This window comes from Canis lupus, chromosome 26, assembly GCF_003254725.2.
Source record: "Canis lupus dingo isolate Sandy chromosome 26, ASM325472v2, whole genome shotgun sequence".
Taxonomy (NCBI): domain Eukaryota; kingdom Metazoa; phylum Chordata; class Mammalia; order Carnivora; family Canidae; genus Canis; species Canis lupus.
Window position 1 is genome coordinate 11,363,354 of NC_064268.1, and position 21,121 is coordinate 11,384,474.

Below are 21,121 nucleotides of genomic sequence, written 5' to 3' on the forward strand. Positions count from 1 at the left end.
CAGCTCTCTGTTGGAAACTAGATTCCTCTCTCCCTCTATGCGAGAAATTAGGTCAGAAGTTGGGTGGTTCAAAAGTGAGTATGTCAGTCATGGTATTTGGGGAGCTTACGGTTTAATAGGGAGTTAGACTTGCAGACCGGGTGGTTACTCTGGGGGGACCTCCGAAGGTCATGCGAGGTGAGGAGGAGGCGGTGAAGCATCCAGGAGAGGATGCTGGTTGGACTGGACCCCGAAGAGATGGGTAGGGCGCTTCACGCTACTAAGGCTCGTCTGCCTCTGTGCCCCGTTCGTGCCCTTCCACCCTGGAATGCTTATCCGTGCCCTCTCCATCTGCTTGGGGTTGACCTGTCCAACTTGAGGTCTATCTTCTCCACAAAGCGTTACCTTCTCTGACACAAGGTCTATGCCAACTTCTTCCTTGAGATTTCTCGAAGCAGAGGCGATGCCAACTTTTAATTATTTCTGGTATCTGATCTCCTGTAATAGACAGCGAACTCCTGGAGGGAGGAAGGCCGGGGCCGCCCTTGAGACAGAAGTCCCAGGGCCCAGGGCTGTTGTTACCCATCACAATTACCTGGGGACAGCTGCAGGGTCTTTGCTTAAAAAACAAAGCAAAAGACTAGCCGGAGCTTTGGAACCCCCACCAACGTCCCAGAATCTCGGGGGGGGGGGCGGTGGGGGTCAAGGCGTACGTTTGTCAAACTCTCCCAGGTGACCCTCCTGTCACACGGCAGGCTTTACTATTGGTTACACACGCACGTGGGAATCTCTTGTCTTATTGTTTATTTTTTGAGGTAAATAAAAGGCACAGATCCTTGAATTTCTACCTCTGTAAACACGTGTGTCACCACCACCCAGATCAAGACGTGGGACACCTGCAGCCCGTCGCCAGGCTCCCCCCAGGGCTAACACTGCCCGACCTTTATCACCATGCACCCGCTTTGCCTCGTCCTGAACTTCAGCCCAGCGGTCACGCGGCGGGTCTGTGCCTGGCTTTGCTTTCCCTCCGTGAACACTCCTTGCGAGATTCATCCGTGCTGCCGTGTAACCAGCCGCTCTTTTTCACCGCAGAGCACTGTTCAGTGGTGTGGCCACGCCACGATTTATTTGCCCGGTCTACCGCCGGGAGGACATCTGGGTTGTTTCCAGCACCCAGCTATTGCAAACAAAGCTGCCACGAACATTCGCGTACGGATCTTTTGGTGTCTAGGTCTCATTTTAATTACATTTTATTTCTCTCTCCTTTTCCCTTCCACCCCACATCCAATTTTTTTTTTCTTTTAATAGTAAAGGTGTCAACACCAAGGCTTCCCTTGAACCAGGAAAGAGAAGTTAGACCACGGGGCTGCATCTCCACAATTGGGGTCCAGAGTGCTGCAGACCTGCACGGAAAATACAATCAAGTGCAATCTGTGTGGGCCTCTACAATGTCTCGTAGCTCCTTCTTGCAAGTCTTTGTGTTTCCAATCACACCAAGGCCTTGGGATGCTTCCTCCGGGATACCCTCGAAGCGTTCCTGATGATGCTTAACACTGATGGTAGTGTGGTCTTTAGCATTTACGCCACATCTGGCATTTTCCAGGCGTAGAATGGGCATGTCCTGGTGGAGAGGCAGCAAAAGCACAGTCCCTAGCACAGAAAGCGGTGGTTAGATGTTCTTGATTCTTAGTTCTGAGGCAGCTCCCCTAACAACGGTTTTTATCTTTTATCATCCACCTTCAGTCTTGGATGATTCCGGTGCTCGGGACGGTATGCACACAGTAGGTCCTCAACAAATGTTTGTTGATTGGATGCCATCACGCCACAAGCTTAGGCAGAGAGCTGTGGATTCAGGATCTGCGGCATTGGCACCTTCCCCTTGGGAGTGATGGTTTCACTTGGCCCCAACTGGCTCTTGACCACAGGTCAAGGGACTGGCCCTCTGCTGAATGCCTAGAACCAGGGTCCTCACATCCATCCCATCAGGTAGAAATCACTGAGGTTTCCCTCGATGCTGGGATACCTGGAGTTACCGGCTGCCGTATGATTTCTATTTCATTGCACACCTCTGCTTAAGGAAAGGCCTGCCCGTGGAACTTTGGACTTGCTTGTCTCTGCACGAGACGCAGCAGCCCCTGCTCCAACGTCGGCATGCACGGCTGGCTTCTTCCTGTTCTTGGCTTAAAAGTTGCTTCCCCAGAGTGGGCTTCCCAGACCACTGCAGGCCCCGCCCGCCCTTTCCCTAGCCCTCACCCCTGCTCGATACTGTGCATGTTTTCGCTCCTGGTTTAGTGTCTGTTTTCCCCTGAGACGTCAGCAGGTACCTTCCCCGTGCAGAGCACAGTGCCAGGCTCTCCACGACTATTTGTTGAAGGAATAAGAGAAAGGAAAAAAAGAGGTTGATAGTCTCAGAACCATTGGCAGGTACTGGCAAGTGGAGGCTACGACTCAAGTAAGCCTAGGACTTTAAACGGTCCTCACAGCACTGTCGCTGGGAAGAAAATGTGTGGGTGTGCACGCGCGTGTGCATGCATGTGCACACCTGCACACTTCAAGGTAAAACTGAACTAGGAGAGCAGGGAATTTGGAGGCATAATAAAGATGCTTTCGTCTGTCCTGCTGGCCTTTTCGGGACCTCGAGGCTGAGGATGGGCAGCATCAGTAGACAGATGAGGGGATTAATCATTTGTAGTGACTCGCTTATTTTTAGGCCCAGATGCATTTCTTCCCACGCGGGTCCTGTGTGGCAAACTCATGCTCCCCGGGCCACAGCGCGGAGGGACCCAGCTGCATCTCACATGCAATGTGCATGCACACCTCTGTGCAGAGCCCACCCAGCCAGAGCATGAGGGGTCTCAGGGAGGGTGAGGATCCCCACACCCCTTTTTCACCCCGGCAACCTCCCACCTCAAAGCCCCCTTCTCAGAGTCATCGCTGTGCAAAACCCTTTCTGCCGAACATTAACCCTCCCAGGCCAGGGCCCCGTCTTTCATCTTTATCACCCTAGCGCCTCGCACCCCGTGGGTGCTTAGTAAATGCTTGTTGCTTTCATGCCGAACCTCACTTTCTTCCATCTTCCAGAAGACTCTGCATCTCCCATGTGAAGTTTATTCGATTCCTTCTGGTCTTATTAACCCCACACCCTACCGGAAGCTCTTTTCAGCCGAGGGTCGTGGCCTTGCCCCTGGTGCTGGGCCCAGTGTCTCGGAGCTCAGCAACACCTGCTGCCCTGAGTTGAGGCTTTCTGGAAGGGGGTGGGGGTGCTGCCTCAGGGGCGGCTTTCCCAATGCTAGTGCAATGGCTCCACTGCTGTGACCTCCCAGAAAAGTGAGCTGTCACCTTTTGTAGAAGGAGGTTGCAAAGAAGCTTGATGATGCCTTCCACCTCCCCTGCCTTGGGCCTCTGGAATATTCTGGATCTGAGAACATCAGTGAGTCTTGAAGGGAGACATAAGACAATCAAGTGGGTGGAGACAGAGACAGGAATGGACAACATCAAACAGCCACGACGTTCCCTCCCCCTGCACGGTGTCCAGCCCTTTCTCCCACTGCTGGGGTCCATCCTTCCAGCCAAGGGAACTTGAGACCTCCTCCCACCCCAGTGCTGCTCTGGTCCCAACTTTCAAAGGCGTCCAGGGAGGGTGAGCTCCTGTGCTGAGCATCCACAGCCAGGCTGTCTGGTGTGGAACGGAGTGAGCCTGCTGTGTGGGTGCGGCGCTGCCCACCCGGTGGAAGGGCAGGACCGACTCTGCTACATGGGTGGCCCCGGGTGGAGATGCAGGAGGGGGGTCGCCAGGCAGCAAACAGTGGGGACCTTGGTAGCATCTCCCTTGCCAGGGACATGAGGGCAGCTGCCCAGGCTTCCACCAGAGCCCACGGAGGAGGCCCAGGCCTCTTCTCTCCGGCGATGCCATTATCAGAACCAAGAGAGGGAATCTGAATAAAGACGAGCCGGAAGAGAGCCATCCGGCCCCCACCACCGTTTCCAGGCGACACACGGGCTGTCGCGGTCGCTGTCATACAAACCTTTTTCCCGTAAGACGGCGGGTCCCACGGGGAGAAGGGGTGAAGTGGAATATTTTATCAGCCGTGTACATATGTAACCAGAAATGGGGCTGAAAAGCAAAACCTCGTCTCCCTGAATAGGGGGGGAGGCAGGCGGGGTGGAGAGGGCTGGCGGAGGTGGCGAGAAGGGACTTATCTCTGCGAGGTCAACAGCAAGAACACGGCTGCGGCCACGGTTCTCGCCCTCCGCGTTGTCAACGAGGAAAATGTCCACCCGGAGGGCTGTTCTGGGGACGAAGTTCAAACGGCATCTTGTTTTTGCATTTAGACATAAGACTCCAATGTACATATAAAAAGATGAGGGAAGAAAAGGAATGACGAGTATTTGTAAAACGTGCAGGAACAGGAGGCAGATTTCTCGCTCAGGGGCCGCACCTCGTGGTGGGAGGACAGTTTTGCTGTCGTGGGGAACTGGGTCCTAAGCGCCGGCTTCCCGTGGGCTGACGGCCCAGGTGCATTCCGCAGCACGAGAGGGTCGGGGTGTTGCTCGGGCCGAGAAAGTCCGGCTTCCTCCTTGGGGTCTGGGGTTGTCCAGGGATGCAGAGTGGAAGGGACAGTCTCTCCTCTGCTCTGAAAAAGGCAGCCGTCTCTCCTCGGGCCTGGTGAACGCCATCATCCCGGATCTAAAGAGTGAGATAAAATAATAATGATGATGATGATGGGCTGAAATACTTGCTTTGCCCAAGACTGAGCCTAAAAAGTAATCGACCTTGCAAACAGCCACCAGCCCTCTCCCAGGGAAAGCCACCCCTCGCAAGGTGTGTTGTGAAGGGAGCTGGTTTATTGGTGCTGCCTCGGCTGTCGTGCTGGGTGGGGAAGTCTGCGGTGTGTGGGGGGAAGCAGACCCACATGCTGCCTGGAGACCGGCCTGGGCGCACGTTTCCAGGGAGCAGACCGTGCAACCGGCTGTCAGAGGGAAGACCGCACACCTCCAGCGGCTCCGCCCAGACGCTCGGGGTGCGACTCCTGCGGCGGCTCATCCAGAAGTTTGTGAGGTTATTATTAAAGTTAAAGTGAAGAGGAATGGAGACAGAGAGAGAGAGAGAGAGGGAGAGAGAGACCGAGACGGAGAGAGAGGGGTGAGAAATGCAAGAACCCATCTGGGCAATGCATCACATTGAAATTGCCCCGCATTAAAAATTCACCAGCCAGTGAATTTTCAAGGGATTTGTAGTAATTAGATGACAAAATGCTGGCAAATCTCAGGCTTGCCAAAGATGTTACTCAGGGGTCAAAGACTCGACACTTTCGGCTGGGTAATTTGTAAGTGTCAATCACTCGCAGCCATCAGAGAGCGGGCAGGATCTAACGGCTGCATTCTAAGTAAGGCGAGCAGGGCCTCCGCCGGCCGTCTGCCAGCACGCCCCAGACCCCGCCGCCCGCCACCCGCCGCCCGCCGCCCGCCGCCCGCCGGGGCTCCAAGCCGCGCAGGCCGACCCAAGCGTCCAGGCTCCGGTTTGATTGTATCCTCCTTCCTCCTTCTCAAAAGCAGCGGCTGGCCAGGAGTTAGCTGGACGTCCCCCCCTTGGAGGAGGGGATAATGTCCTGGGGCCAGGGCCACCGCAGGGCACCGCGGGGGCTCTGTGTGCTGGGCCAGGGGCCTCAGCCTTCTCGTCTGCGAAGGGGGTAAAAAAGGCAGAATGGAGAATGACCGTTCTGATTGAAGGAGGGAGCTCTCTACCCACCTGTCATTGGCTTGGGCCGACATGCCCTTGTCCCCAGAGCTGTGCCGGGCCCTGAGGACTCCGCAGTGACCAATAACATGCTTGCCCTCGTAGAACTTTCTAGCTGGGGGGGGACAGGAGGAACAGACAATAACTAGCAAGCATGTCAGAGCGTGGTAAATGCTCAGGAGAAAATGAAACAGAGTCGGGGGACAGAGCGTGTGGGGGACACTACTGTGTACGCTGTGGGGGGGTCACACTGGGTGAGGTCACCTCTGAGGGAGAACGAGGGTGGAGAATGTGCAGCAGAGGACCTGTTGGGATGAGCCCTGGGGCCCGAGGCCCGGCCTGAACACTTCTGGGAATCATCATGAGGCTGGAGCTGCGGGACAAGGGTGGGCAGGGGTACGGGGCAGGGCTCAGCTCCTGTGGCCTCGGACGCTCTGAGGCCCCGTGAAGCAGGACTCGGTGCAGCCCGGCCCGGCCGGCCTTGGTCACATGTGACCCGAGTCCTGTTGGGAGAGGAAGCCCACAGAGGTGCGGTGAGGGGCCCGGGGCCCTGGCTGCCGGGCTGGGCCTACACTTACCAGAGGGTCTCATCCCACCTGTTCTCGCTGAGTTAAAGCGAGTGGCCCGGCAGGCTGGTGATGGCCTGGAGCCCAGGCTGGACACGTTCCCAAAAGGATGGGCACGGAAGGGCCTTCTCTCTGTCTCTGTCTCTGTCTCTCTCCCGCTGCCCCCACCCATCAGGGCTTTTCTATGGAGAGCACCAGCTTTGCTGTCAGACAGACCCTGGGCCCTGAAGCCTCAATCCACTGTTTTCAGACTGTGTAACTGCAAGCAAGCCACCACAGCCCTAGGAGCCTTGGCTTCTGCATCTGGAAAATGGGCACGCGAGCCCCACTCACATGGTTACAGCTGGGCTTTCGTATCAAGAAACTGGCCCAGGGACACTCTCCTTAGAAGCCTTTCTAACTAACACAGCCCCTATAAATAAAAGATGATGGCATTCCGACGGGCCACGTAAGAGTATCGCACACAGCAAAAGCATCCGAAGCTGACCCTCCCTTTAGAGAGATGAACTGAAGGCACATCTCTGCGTTCAAAGATAAGGAGCTGGAACAAGGTGTCTTTGTACAGTTTGCTGCCTGGTGTGCAAATGTCCAAAGTGAATCTAAATTCTGGGCATATTTATGTATTTAGTGAAGACTCCCACTGGGTCCGCGGAGGGGCCAGGGCTGGTATTTATCAATCAGTCTCTCCCTCAAGCCCTTTCTGGTTACTTCTGGTTATTTGTTGTGGCGGGGAGGGCAGAGTGTGGGGTGTGCTCAGTCCCCTCACCCGCCTCCCACCCCGGGCCTGGGTCTCCAGCCAGCGAGCCTTCGCTGCAGGTGAAACCGCTCAAGGGGAAAATGAGAAAGTCGCCGTGTTTCACAGGAGGCGGTGGGCTGTGCTGGCCGACCCTCACCCCCCCCACCCCTCCCTGCCACTGGCGTGCAGGTTGGCGGATGCCCTCGGACTGGGGGGCCAGCACTCACGGCCCCCACTGCCTCCACACTGGGCCCCCCTACACCTCGGAGGCATGGTGGCCCACTTGACGAGCAAACACAGAGCAGCAGTCCTGGCACGTTGGCTCATCTGTTCCTCGTGGCCCCCCCGTGAGTGTTGCCTGGCCCTGCAGTTCAGAGGGGGCCAGGGGCCAGGTGGCACCGACGTGCCATCCACTGAAGAGTCGATGAGATCAAGGCTAGCCTGGCAAGTAACAATACCCACCATCGCCGTGGCGGTTGTTTACTGAGCACTTGCTGTGCACTAGGCGCTGTGCAGAGGCCCCTGGCGAGCTTCATCTCATCGCGGGCTCCCAAGAACCCAGTGACGGCAGTAGGGAGACTGTCACCTGGTCAGCGGCCGCCCCGAGCGCACGTGGAAGCTCCCTCCACTTCCAGGGCCCTCACCTGGCTCTGATCTCCGGTCCTTCTCTCTGCCCACAGGGTATCACGTACACGTTGTGGACGGAGGCAGGCTCATTTGCAACGGAGGCAGGTGACCCCCTCACCCCCCTGGGTGACAGAGGCCGGGGCTTTTAAACTACCCGTTTGTTGTCCTAAACAGTCATTGTGGTGGGGACGGTGCCCGGAGCACACCGAGGACGTGTCCTGGCCGCTGATGGGCGAGCAGAGGCAGCGGCTTGTGCCGGGCATGGCCCTCTGAAGCCAGGCTGAGCTCCCGCGACCACCGGGCCGTGCGTGTCCGCGGCTTCCCCGTCCTTCCACACGCACGACTGCACGGCCAGGTGCCCGCGTGCCCTCAGAGCCGGGAGCCTCCTCTCTCCCAGGGCCTGGCCCATGTCCGTCTCCTGTCTCCTCCCCGTCCGCCCGTGGGCTCTGCAGGGCAGGGGCTGGGTCTGCCACGGACCCCAGGGCCTGGCCCGGGGAAGGGGCTGGTCGGAGTCCCCTGGGAGGAACAAATGCACCGGGCTCTGGCACAGGCCTCGGCCAGCCGTCTGGGGCTCGGGGATGGGAGTCCGGGAGTCCCAGAGTCCGGGCAGGACCATACGGCCTCCTTCTTCCCAGCCGGGTGACTCTGGGGTGGGCGGGGGGTCCCCAGCACCACCCTGAGCCTCCATTTCCTGCCCTGCAAAAATGGGGGCATGTGGGGGGATAGCACTGCACACGGGTCACTGGGCTGCGGCGAGGATTCAGTAATCGATCATCTGACTTCGTTGTACCACGGAATCCCCGCGGCCTAGGACTTAATTCTCAAAGAAAGATGCTGAGTCATTAGGACTCAGAGCCCAGCCCTGAGAACTGGCCAGGATGTGCCTGGAGGCCGGCTGGGTGGGGCTTCTAAAGGAGGCCCCTGAATCTCTCAAGCCCCCACTCCAGGCCGATCACAGGCCCCGGGGGAACTGCCTTTGCCTCTGGAGACGGAAGAGCCCCCCCAGCTGGGAGTCGGGGGGCTGGTGTTGCTCCTGTACCCAGTGTGGCTGGGAAGGAGGACACGGCTCGCCCTAGCCCTGAGGGGCCGTGGAACCACAGTGGCGCCCCGGGAAGGCAAGCATGCTGGGCAGGTGCTCTGGGCAGACCCCCACAAGCTCCGCCTGGTGCGTGAGGGAAGGGAACAGGCCCTGGCAGCCAGCAGCCTGCAGCTGCGGGGCCGGAGGGGTTTCTAGGCTGAGGAACTGGTTCAGAGCCTTGCCAGCCTTTCCGTTAGGGCAGCTGAGAGACAGCAACAGGCAGGGGCAGACGCGGCAGGCAGGCCGAGTGGTGCAGCCCGGAGGTGCAGACCCCACACCAACCCCGGCTCGACCCCGGGGCTGTGTGGTCTTGGGTGAGGCACCTAACCTCTGAGTGTCTGCTTCCTCCCTGCAGGTCGGATGGCACCCACCTCGTGGGGTGGCGAGTTCAAGGAGTCATCTGTGGTTAGGGCAGTGATGACGACGACGGTGACTTATCAGGATGGTGGATAAAAGCAGGATGGGGAGGGCGAGGGAGGGAGTGACCCTCACATCGAGGGAGTGACCCTCACTCGATGCCCACAGTGTGTCAGTGGCTTCATGGGTGCCTCTCAGGCCACAGGCGCCCCCTGCAGATGGGGCCACAGCCCAGCCAATCCTCTAAGGTGGGTGTTCTCATCATCCCACTTAGAGACCCAAGAACAGAAAGCCCAGGCGCCTCGGTTCCCAGGCCGCAGAGCTTGTAAGAGCAGAGCTGGGTCTGCCCCCAAATCTGGCCTGTTCCTGGGGCTGTCCTTAATCCTGATCCCCTGACCTCGGGCTGTGGGGTGCATGCAGGAGCTCCGCACCCAGGGACGTGCTCAGAACGGGCCTCGGCTCCCCCCGGAATCCCGGGGGCACTGCTCCCCGCAGCCAGCTCTTCACTTGGTGAGGAGGACTGTGGTCCTCCTGGAACCGGCCCCAGCAGTCCATCTCGGCAGGGGGTGCCAGTTGGGCCCCCACAAGTTGGACCCCACAGCCATAGTCAGGATCCAGGGGAGGGACAGGAACCTGCAGGGGCCTTGCACCCGAGATGCCCGCCAGCATCCCTGAAGGGCGGCCTCACCTCTCCCTCCGTCTCCCACCTGCTGTTGCTGCAGCCTTCCCCGGGGTCTGCTCCCCACTCCGCTGGGGGTGCTGGCTGCCGCCTGGAGGGAGCCCCGCTCCCTGAGCTGTCCCTCCCCTGGAGCGAGCGAGCGGCCACTGCTGCCTGCAGTTCTGCCATCAGGCTTTCTAATTCCGGTCACATCGTGCCCGCACCTGCCTGCCGCTGCACGCCGCCGCCACTCTCCTTCCCTGGACCCAGTTTGGGGTGAAAGCCTTCCTTATTAGTCAATCTGGATCCCACTTACTGTGAATTACCAGGCCTGATTGATATTCATGAGTGGATCCATCTGAAACCTCAGACAGCTGTCACATGACTCTCTGCCTTGGGGGATGCGGGGACCTGAGCAGCCCTGACACACCACGGCGGCCCCCAGCTGCGGACAGCAGGGCGCCCTGTGAGCCACCCCTGGCTGACGGCGGTCCACTCCTGGCGGTGGCCGGGACCGGGGGGTGCCAGCAGGGCTTTCCCGTCTGGATGGGCGATGGATGGGGGTGCCAGGGGCTGGGGTGGGAGGAACCGGCAGCCAAGCTCGGCTCTCAGTCCCCACCACTGCAGCTTCTCGTGAGCTGTGCCTCCCCGCACCGCACCCCCACCCCCACCCCACGGCTTGGTTATCTCCTACCCCCCTGCAGCTGGGATGTCACTTCTTAGAGCCGCCTTCCCATTGCCCTCACCCACGCAAGACCCCTGATGCTGTTTTCATGGCCACTGTGCTGTCCCTGCATATAAATTGCAAAGGACCACAGTCCAAGATATTGTTTCTGGTGCTTGGGGCAAAGCTCCTCGGGGACCTGGGCTTGCACCCCGGTTCCCACTGGGGCCTGGAGCAGGGCAGCATCTGTAAGACTCGGTGAGATGAGTGGTAGTGTTTCCCACGGACCAGCACCTGGGCTGTGGCCCAGCCCCCGGGAAGGGATGGTCTTTCCTCCTATTTTCAGAGGAAACAGATGCTGAGATTCGAGATGGGAGGAATCGTGAATCTAGGCTGGGTGATTCTCAAGCCTGTGCTTCTGGGCCCTTGACCTCTCACCCCCAAGGGCTTGGGTTTCTGGGAAGTACTCTCATCTGGAGGGTCCAGTGGCTTTTGCTCCAGAAGCCAAGGCTCCCCGGCAAGACACAGTAAAAGTAAATACTTGACGGTCGACTTGGAGAAAGTAAAAATGCTGACAGTACTCCCCCCAGAGCGGCGGCCGAATGGACAGACGTGAACAGTGTTCCAGGGACATCACCGCCTGGCTGAACAGGGGAGAGCGCCCAGAACCAAGCAGGACCTGCATTTAGAACCCCAGAACGGTGGCCGCACCAGCTGGGTGGAGAGGGGGGCCGTGCTGTTGTCCCTGAGGCACCGAGCCAGGGCGGGAGGCCCGGGATGGCAGAGGAGCCCGAAGGTGGAGAAGTATGGCTAACTCCCAAACACTTCCCAGAGAAGATCCGGGGTTCGCACAGACGGAGTCTGGGGAACCAGAATGGACCAGCTCGGGCTCTCCAGGACCCCGGGGCACCCTTTGAAGGAAGGCTGAGAACTGTTTCCAGGCCAAGCTGAGCAGGCCAAACCGGGGAGCACAGGCCCGCCAAGGGCTCGCTGGCTTTGAGGGGGACGAGGGCGGAGGCTGCGTGGCCGGGGGGCAGGTGCTGGGCCCGCCTAGCTGTGATGATCAAGCAGGACCACCCGACCTTGCAGAGAAGACAGAGCACAGTAACTTCGGGCAGGATGGAGTTAACTCGATGGTCAGCTCACCCCAGGGCTGGACAGGTGCCATCTAGGTCTGTGGGTGGCATGAATGTTCTGGAGGTGAGAAGGCAACTGGGGAGGTCCAACTCACCTGCCTGGCTAGGATTTCCCTGGTTTTGGCATTGAAGGCCCTCTGAATGTCCTGTTTCTCAAGAGGCCAGACTAGGGACAGCCTGGATTCCTGCGAACACTAAGTGGGTGCCTCCCCTGGTGGACATTGCGTACACAAGGCCCCGGCCCCGCCCTCAAAGGGCTTCCAGGTGGGGGCAGTGCCGGAGCCACAGCACATCCCTGGAAGCCCCGAGGGAGAGCACCCGAACCAGGGGTGGCTGGTGGGGACAGGCGGGCAGGAGGTGGCCTGGGGAAGGGGTGAGAGGGAGACCATCGGATGGTGCCCCGGGATGGGGCGGAAGCAAGGCACGTTTAAGAGGTGTGTGGGGGAGGGACTGCATCCAAACCCCGATTTCCCCCATCTCCTCGCTCAATGACTGCGGTCCCTGCCACGTGGGGCAGCAGCAGACATGTCTCCGTGTGGAAGCAAGACCCTCTGTCTGGGCTTTTTCGAGGACAGCTGGTGCTTGAGTATCGGAGAGTAGGCTTTAACCTTTTCTCGGGTTAAGAATACGCAGCAGCCCATTTTGGACCTCTGAAGGATGCTCCTGGGGGGTTCAGGAATCAAGTTGGCTCAGAGGGTGGAAATCAGGAACAAATCAATCTTGAAAATGCCCCAGGAAGAGCCCAGGCAGCAGCCCGATGACCTCGGTGCCAGAGGCCATTGGCTGTTCCCACGCTCACTCTCCCACCTCCTGCAGGACGAGGACCCCGGGCTCCTGGGCACATGGCACCCCCACCCCGGGACTGCTTCTCGGTCTCACCCCCAGGAGGCTTCTGCTGTGTGACTCTGTCCTGACCAGAAGCCACGTGAGACTGTCGCCCCTGAAGGGCGGGGCAGGCCTCTCCTGGTCCCCACCCCGCTGCCTGGTCCTGGCAGAGAGGGCAGCCTGGTCCCCGTCGCCCTGCGGCGCTGTAGTGGACGGAGCCTACTGCCCTGCCCGCTGTCATTCGAGGGAGAGAATCTCCACCTTGTCTAAACCGCTGATACTTGGGTCTGTCACAGCAGTGGGAAGGGTCATCTCCGCGAAGCCGACACAGCTGCCCGGTGCCCTGGCTTTGGAGCCGATTGATTTTGGAGCCCCAGATGAAGCTGGCCTGCATCTCGGCAGCTGCCAAATAAATCTCTCAGCTCCCAACTGAGATGCTCACACGGTGGGCGCTGGGCCACCCGACACGAACTCCCTGGAAGCTGCAGGGGGTGCAGGCTCTGGACCCAGGCCACATCCCCAGCTCCTCTGGGAAGGTCAGTCTGAGAACCACGGATGGAACCGGTGTTGTTGGTGGTGGCGCCTGTGGCTCCCCATGCCTCCGGCTTCCGTCCTTTGTCCACGAAGCCAAGGGGAGCAAGAGGATGCCTCAGATTATGCTGCGGGTCACAGTGTGTGGCCACTGCACACATGGGGGAGAGAGCAGCCTGCCCTCGTCTGGCACCTTCCTGGGAGATGCGCTGCTTCACTTTCCTCAGTTTCTCACTCGTGCAACAAGACTGACAGTCTCTGCCTTGCGACTCAGCTGAGATCCATCGAGTTGGTGGCTTCAAGCGCTTTGTCAACTACAGGGTAACACGTGGACATAGGAGGTGGCAGCGATGTTATCGCCCGGAATCTCTTGGAGACCAGGAGAGGGGAGGGCTCCTGACAGTACCTGGGGAAGGCAGAAGCAGCTGCCACCCGAAATCTGCAAAACAGGAAAATGTTTGCTGCTGGCCTGAGCCCAAGGATGGGGCGCTGAGGCCCCAGTGGATCGTCTTCATGAAAGCTGCAATTAAGGGGGAAGTGGGGTTTATTAAGGAAGCTGGAGGGGACTCAGGCCTGGCTTCTGGCGATGCTCTAATTAGATTGCAGGGCCCCTTTTATTTTGCTGCTCAGCCAGACAGCCTTGGGCTCAGGTCTTGTGCTGGAGCACACGGCCTCCTGGGTGGTGGGTGATGGGGCAGGCACGGGGGACACTTCTTTACACTGGGGGGATGGGGTAACAGCAGCAACTGCTTGTAGGGTGTTCACTACGTGGCGGGCACTGGTCTCAGCCCTCGGCGTCTGTACTCATTTAACCCTTCTGACTCCAGAGAGGTGGCACTGCTGCTGCGCTCAGTTCATAGATGAGGACACGGAGGCACATAGAGGTCAAGGAGCTAGCTCAAGGTCACGCGGCAGGTAAGGGGCAGAGCCGGGATTTGAGCCCAGAGCGCGGGGCTCTGGTCTGTGCACAGGCAGCGTGGTGCCGTGGGAAGTGCGCCCAATGGGGAGTTCTGCATGGGGCGACCTTGTAGAAGCCACTGGCCCTCTCTGGGTCTAGATCTCTGAGCTGTAAAATTACAGGGGTTCGCTTTAGATCAGGACTCAGCAAACTTGATGTGAAGGGTCAGACGGTAAATATTACGGTCTCCGTTGCAACTCAACTCTGCAGCAGCAGCAGCAGCAGCAGCAGGAAGCCAGCACGGGCAGTATGGAAACCAACGGGCATGGCCGTGTGCCAATAAAACTTTATACAAACAGGCTGCGGCTGGATCTGGCCCACGGGCTGCCGTTTGCCAACCCCTGGTTTAGACCACTCACGGCTCTTCTTTACCACTTCCGTTTTACTATACTCACGGTCTTAATAATTTCTTTTATCCCGATACACTCTTTTTGCCTCCTTGTTAGAGCTTGGTGAAATCGCAGGTGTGATGAGCTAGCTGTGCATTTGTATTTGCAACAAACATGTGCAAATAAACTCATACATTAAAAGTCTTCCTGTGTACCCCTGAAGCCTGCACATCATGTTTGTGAGTCACATTTGCATGTTACCTCAGGTCTTCAAACCCTGGGGTGTTGAGGTGGAGGACGAATATGTGGGTGGGGGACCAGGCCGCACACCCCGACTTTGAACAGAGCAGTTCTGTGGTTTTCTATGTTGGGGTTCTGGTAAAACTTTTGTTTCTTAAAATCCTGTGGCCAAGAGTTTGGAACTGTCTATGGGTGGCTTAAAAATGAACCGGAAAGTTCTGAGCTTCAAGCCAAGATTTACTAGCTCTGCCTACATGGGGCTGTCAGTGCCCCATGTTGTTTCTTAGATTTCTTAAAGAAAACAGAGGATTTCCCATCATGTCTTTGGTCCAGCCGTCTCTTGTGAACTTGACAGTCTTCTCCACTTGACGGCTTATGGTCATCTCCAACATAATGCGCTTTTGCACCCCAACTGCTGGCATGCCCTGTGCCAGCTCCTGCAGGGGCCAGCCTCAGCATAAGCTACCTTTTGCATAGGTCCCAAACCATGGAGTCAACTTTGGCCTTGCACACCTCAGGGCTGGAACTTTAGTACATGAATCCCATGGGGTCCATCTTCAACATGTCTAGGACCTAGCTGCCAGTCACCTCCTCCTCTGAGGTCTAAGTCACCCCCTGCCCCTAGATGACTGCAGTGGCCTCTGCACTCAGGTCCCTGCTTTCGCCTTCCCAGGCTCTGCTCACATGCCACCCCCTCAGGGAGCCCTCCCTCGGCCCCTGTGGACACCCCATACACGTCAGCCTCAGTGGCACTAGAGAAGGAGCCGTCTGCTGGCTGGCTGTCTCCCCACCTTCTGCCATCAGTTCCTCGGGACCAGGAGTGTCATTTGCTGAGTTCACCCATGGCCCAGCCTCGTGCACAGTGGGCTCCACAAACAGGCTAGAGGCACATGACAAGGCGTTTTAAGTTCAAACAGTTTTGGCTCCGTGGCTCTATGAGTTCCCAGGGATGAGGCCAAGGGATTAGCCCTCGGGAGCCCACTGTCCCCGAGGGAAGTCTCGGGGCCGCCCCATCACCCCCACTCTCTGCCCCGGAGCCTTAGGATGGCATGGCAACGCCTGGTGCTTGCCACAGCCTTGTGAGCCACAACACGTGCCCGGGGTTGATGGCATTTGATATTAAACATACACATACCCCAAAAAGCACATTAGCAGTTCACGGCAAGTAGGAGCTGAACAGGAAAAGCCGAATCAAGGGAAAAAAGACAAGGTGCCTTTCGTTCAAGCTGCCCTGAGTTAGAGATCCATATGTGGCACCTGTGAGGCCTGCCCTCCCAAGCCCCAAACTCAGCTGTGAAACAGGGACAGTGGCACAGCCCACTGCACAGGGGCGAGGAGAGGAGAGTGTGGCTGCCACCCTGCTCAGGGTCAGGCTCTCGCACAGCCTGGAGGAGCAGGGGACCACTAGGTTGGGAACTCGGGCTTCTGGTGACGTGAAGCTGGGTGCGAGTCCTGGTGCCCGCCCTCCGCGTCTTGTCCTCTGGGGATGCCGCCTGCCTCCGTTTCTATACATCCCATAAACCCGCCTCCCAAAGCTGTCGGGGGCTTAAAGTGGGGAGCGTTCTCTCCATCAAATACTGCCAAGCGCCCCCTGCCTCCGACCCCAAGCCAGGCAGGGGTCGCGGTGTGCACGAGGCATGGATCCTGCCTTCCCAGGGCTTATGCTCCAGAGGGGGCAGGGCACACAGAGGAAACCGAGACACAGGTGACCATTTACACCTGTGACTGGTGCCCAGCATGGGTTCGGGGCCTGGACTTGCACAAGTCACCACTGGGGGAAGATGGGAGCCTATAACGAACCAAGTATTCCATTCATCTTTTATTAACAGTTATTTCTGAAAAAAAGAAAGAGCACTACATAGTCTTAGTGAAGCTCTGCAAAAGAGAAGCGGGGAGGGGGGCACCCAGGAGGGGCTCCTCCGCGGGAGGGGAGACTGTGCTCTGTTTCTGCAAGGTGCACCAAAGGGTTAAAGTCATTTTCATTAAAATTTAAATTTCAGCAGGCGTGCTCTCTCCCTTCCCCCCATCCTTTGAACGTTTGACTGGCAACCATTTCATATTTCAATCTCGGCAGAACAAATTGAATTAGATGTTGAAACCAAACTCGGCTCTGTTCACCAAAGCCTGCATGCTCAGCTTGCACTAATCCTTTCCTAGACGCCGCAGAGCACAGACAGGCGCTGGGAGCCGGCCCGGCCTCAAAAGACAAAAAAGCCGAGGAGGCAGTAAAAGAGGAGGAAAATCCGGCGGTAGGGCCGCTGGAAACCGTCTTGTGCTTGACGCGTGGGTCTCCAAGCCCAGGAGACAGGCCCTCATGTGGCTGTGGTTTCTGGCACCGAGTGTTTGATGACTGGATGCATAGGCCGGGACGAGGGCCTCCGAGGATTGGCTCCGCCAGCCGCTGCCTCTGGCCGGGGCCCCTTCCTGCTCCACGTGAAGCCGCCGTGGCTGGTCTTTTCTGGGCGCCCCAAGCTGCCCGGCGCCCTCCCGGAGCGGAGATGCGTCCGTGGGAAGGGAGGCTCACTCCGGTCACGCCAGCCCCTGGCCAGTGCCCTCAACCGGCCGGAAGATGCCAGCTGGATTTCCCGGGAGGGAGGAGGCAGCCCTCCAGGGCTGGCCCTAGGCCTTCAGCACGCACCCCGGGCCCCGGGCCAGCCCCACGGCAGGGCCCTCTGGCGGCCAAGAACCCTCCTTACCCACCAAGTCTGTGGACCGGCCCAGAAGCGCTGACCCGGGGCCCGAGCCTGGCTCTCAGAAGAGGAGTTTCTGTGACAACGGCAGGCCTGCCTGCGGGTGACCCCAGGATCGCAAGGGTTAGGAACAGACCAGGGGAAGCCCTCCCTGGTTTCCCAAGTGCGCACCCTGGTAACCGTCGGCTCACTGTGCCCGGGTGGACGATGTGCCGGCTCGGGCGCTGTGGGCAGAGGGTACCCTCTCCAGGCCACCTTCCCGGATGCAGGGACTCCCCACCCTGCCCCATGCCTCCGACGTGGGCCCCACGGGCCTGCTGTGTGCACGCTGGGCTCTGGCTTCCTCGGGCATCTGCAGGTGCCATGCCCCATCCTTTCCTTTGTTGAGTAACAAACGATGGCGATAACCCCCCCTTATTTAGCGTCCCCGAGGCATATAACAGTCTGCTACGTGCTTCCTACCCGTGATCTTTTATCTAATCTTCAAAAAAAATCCTACGAGGCCAAAATTCTTCTCGTACCCACTTTAAAGATAGGCTAATTTTTTTTTTTTTTTTTTAAGATAGGCTAATTGAGGCGGGAGAGGCTGAGACCCCTGGTGCAGGTTGCACAGGCGGTGGGGGGTGCTGCTGAGATCCCACCCAGGCCTTCCTGGAACCGGAGCCTGTGGGTTCTCTCCTGCCCACACCTCCAGCTGCAGCGCACCCCACTCTCACTCGGCTCTGCGAGGACCCCAGCCACTCGCCTGTCCTCCACCTGCAGGCAGGAGCCAGAGCCTCCTCACCCATCCAGGCCGGTCTGTACAGCACCTTCTCCCAGCCAGTCCCAGAGGCCTCGGTGGCCTCTCCTTCCCCAAGCCTGGCCCTACATCCAAATATTCCCTCCCACCCTTCAGGGGTTTTCGGGGCCTCTCTCTGTTCCTTCTGGAGCCCCATGTGCACAGACCAGCTACACTCCCGGCCTCCGCCCCCCGCATCTCCTCGCTGTGCCTGGTGGGGAACTGTGTCAGTTCCACAGACGGGATTTCAGGCAGAGCCAGAGGCCAGTGGGTAACAACACACCCACCTGGAGGGTTCCAGGGAGACAGTGGTGTTGCCAGAACCTAGGGCTAGAATCCTCGGCGAGGACCTGCACAGGACCAAAGGGGTGAGGGGTTGGGAGGAATGCTCTGGCCTCTCTCCTCCACCAGCCCCCAGACGTCTGCTGGTGCCCACCTCTGGCCAGACCCATCTGGCAGCCTGTTGCCAGGGGAGCCTGGGAAATATGGCCTGTAGGGGTCAGGGCCTGAGTGTGAGAGCCGGCGTGGGGTGTGGGTGTGGCCATGGGGCACACAGGAAGGGTTCCAGCTCCTGCCTCTACAAACGGCGGGCCCCACAGCCTCGTCAGGTCAGGGGCCCCCTCTGACCCTGCGGTCTCTGGCCCTGCCACCTCCCCTCCCCTCTCCGGGGCGCCTGTTCCGGTCCAGCCTCCAGCACAGCCCTCCTCCTAGTTCCCCTGACCATCTGAGGGCCACGGACCCCTGTGAGAAATGGATGGGTCCACACGTGCATCAGGAGGCTCACTGAGCCCCAGGGCTGCACCCCTTCCTCAGCGACCACCCCCCCTTCCCCCGCCATGGTTTATTCCTGGCACTTCTCTCCTAGATTGACTGATGTCCTATTGTCACTTCTAACTCCTCCCCACAAGCTCCCCTATACCCTGCATCCCTGGTGACAACAGCAACAACGTCCTGGCTGCCCGAGTCCCCACAAATCTCCCGGCACACACTGGATGGAAGTTTATCTCCCCAGGGGCTCCCAAGGGCTTCCTCCAAGGAGGAGAGTGGTGCCTGTCCTCTGCGCCGAGCCTACCTTACCTAACTTCGCCTAACCATTATCTAGCTGTTCCAGGGTCATCACGTGGTGGTGGCTTCTATGTAAGAATTATGACAGTGAGAGTAATTTCTGACCGCCCAAGGCGACAGTCACTTTCAGAGGAGAAGGGCCAGGGCTTGGGCTGCTCCCTGCACTAGGTGCTGTGACTAAATGGTGTGGGCATGGGTCTGGGTGTGGGGGAGGAGTGGAGTGGACTGCTTCTGATAAAGTGGCCAGGGACTGTTTCAGAGAATTTAGACTAAGATCTCAAAGGGAAATTAAAAAAAAAAAAAAAAAAAAAAGAGATGGTCAGGACAGATGAGGGGGGAGGGGGAGTGTCCCAGGCAGAGAGAAGAGCAAGTGCAAAGGCCCTGGGGTGGGAGCACACTGGAAACGCCAGCATGCAGTAAGTGGGGGACAAGTGGCAGGGACTTCTTGCTGGGTGAAGTGTGTGACTTCATTGCAAGTGTGTGGGGAACCCTGAAGGGTTTTAAGCTATGACTTCCAAAACCCAGTTTACAGATCTAACTGGCTCCTTCTGGCTGCTTGTGGAGAATGAGGTGCTCCTGGGTTAGGGGAAGGGAGGCGATGAGGGTGGCATCCACCGTCAACATCCTTGGTGGCATGAAGGGGGAGGTGATGGGGCACCCCAAGATCTCCAGGGTAGTTGAATTGGCTGTTCTTGTTTGCTTACGTGGCTGTTCCTTGTCCAGACAGTAAGCCCCTGGGGTGGGGGGGCCGAGAGGCCAGGTGCAGCAGCAAGGGGGGTGGCGACCCGGTCTCCCAGGCTGGTTGAACACATAGCCTGCGCTGGACACACGGCATCAGGCTGCAGGAGCTGGCGGATCCTGTCCTGGGAATGTTCTAGTCCCGTCATCCGAGTCAGTCTTGTAGATGCCAACGAGGCCTCTTCGTGTGTCAGGCCCATGGGTCTGATGATCTCCAATGTGGTGACTACATTGCCGCCACTGGCCTGGCCCTGGCGGTGTGAGTATAGACTGTGTGTTCATCAGGAAGGACCCACATGTCCCTGAACAGGACAAGCAGTGGGGAGGACTAGGGTGGGCCCCTGTCACCCCCAAGACTCACAGCAACTGGAGGGCCTGGTCATCGAGGGCCTGGCCTGGGTGAGGCTTAACACTGACCTCACCTACACACTGTGGTCATACCTGGGGTCTGTGGGGCACCCCACTACAAACGGCGGGGAACAAGCCACTTTGGGTTTGGGCCTTTTGCCTCTTACTTCTTAGGAACGAGCCCAGGATTGGCCAGGGAGCACCTGCCCCACGGGGAGTGGGGAGTACACTTAGACTCACACGGGGACCGGCGCTGCGGAGCTTTGCTTGGGTTCTAGGCCACTGTGAAAACTGGATGAAAAACTGGAACCTCCTTCCTCCAAAATGCAGAGACCAAGATTTATGAGCCCCTGCCAGAGGTCCCAAATGAAGGAATAAACAAAAGTGCTGATGGGCATCTCTTCCAGGCTTTACTTGGATTGACTGAGGTGGTCAAGCCCCAGGTGAGCACATCACCCCTACTTGACAGAAAGAGAAGCTGAGGGTCAGAGGGGACCTTGCTGGTCTGAGGCTACAGAGGTGAGATTCAGGAGGCTGGGATTGGAACCCAGGTCAGATGAGTGGCAGGGGCTCTTTTCCTCCACACCATCCAGCCTCTGGCGAGTCTGGGTGCAGGTGCTCCCAGTGGGAGGAGGCTGTAGGTACAGGTGGGAGTAGGTGTGTGCAGGCGGGTACCCCAAGCCTGCAATAAGCCTTTCAACAGGGCTGGAATGCATTTCACAGAGTCCTCCATCCACGAGCCAAGGGTAGCTGCCATCAGAGACACATCTTAGGCTCAACTGGAGAGGCTGGCATCTGGGTGTCGTGAGCATCCTTGTGGTCAGCCCTGGCGGTCGAACCAGAGCCCTCAGTCCCAAGGGGCCTCGGGCAGGACACAGGTCAAGTCCCAAGCTGCGAGCACTCCCGTAGATGGATGTAGTGGGAACTCCAGCTAGCAGCCCTGGAAGGAGGGCAAGAACAGAAGCTTTGGAGCCGGTCTTACACGCTCAGTGCCGCACCAGGGGTTTTTCATGGATTCACGCGGCGTGTTTTTCTCACTAAAACCACACGAGGTGGGAATCGTTTGCGAGGCAGATACTGG

General features: G+C 58.5%; 1 protein-coding gene across 1 annotated transcript in view; it reads right to left on the reverse strand.

Annotated features, from left to right (window-relative positions):
* Positions 1-16,225: 16,225 nt before the first annotated feature.
* RBM19 (RNA binding motif protein 19) overlaps positions 16,226-21,121 on the reverse strand; it is a 126,739-nt gene continuing 121,843 nt past the window's right edge. Inside the window, exon 25 of the mRNA XM_025474069.3 lies at positions 16,226-20,980. Coding sequence (XP_025329854.1) covers positions 20,972-20,980 — 9 coding nt within the window. The 3' untranslated portion in view covers positions 16,226-20,971. The remainder of the gene's footprint in view (positions 20,981-21,121) is intronic.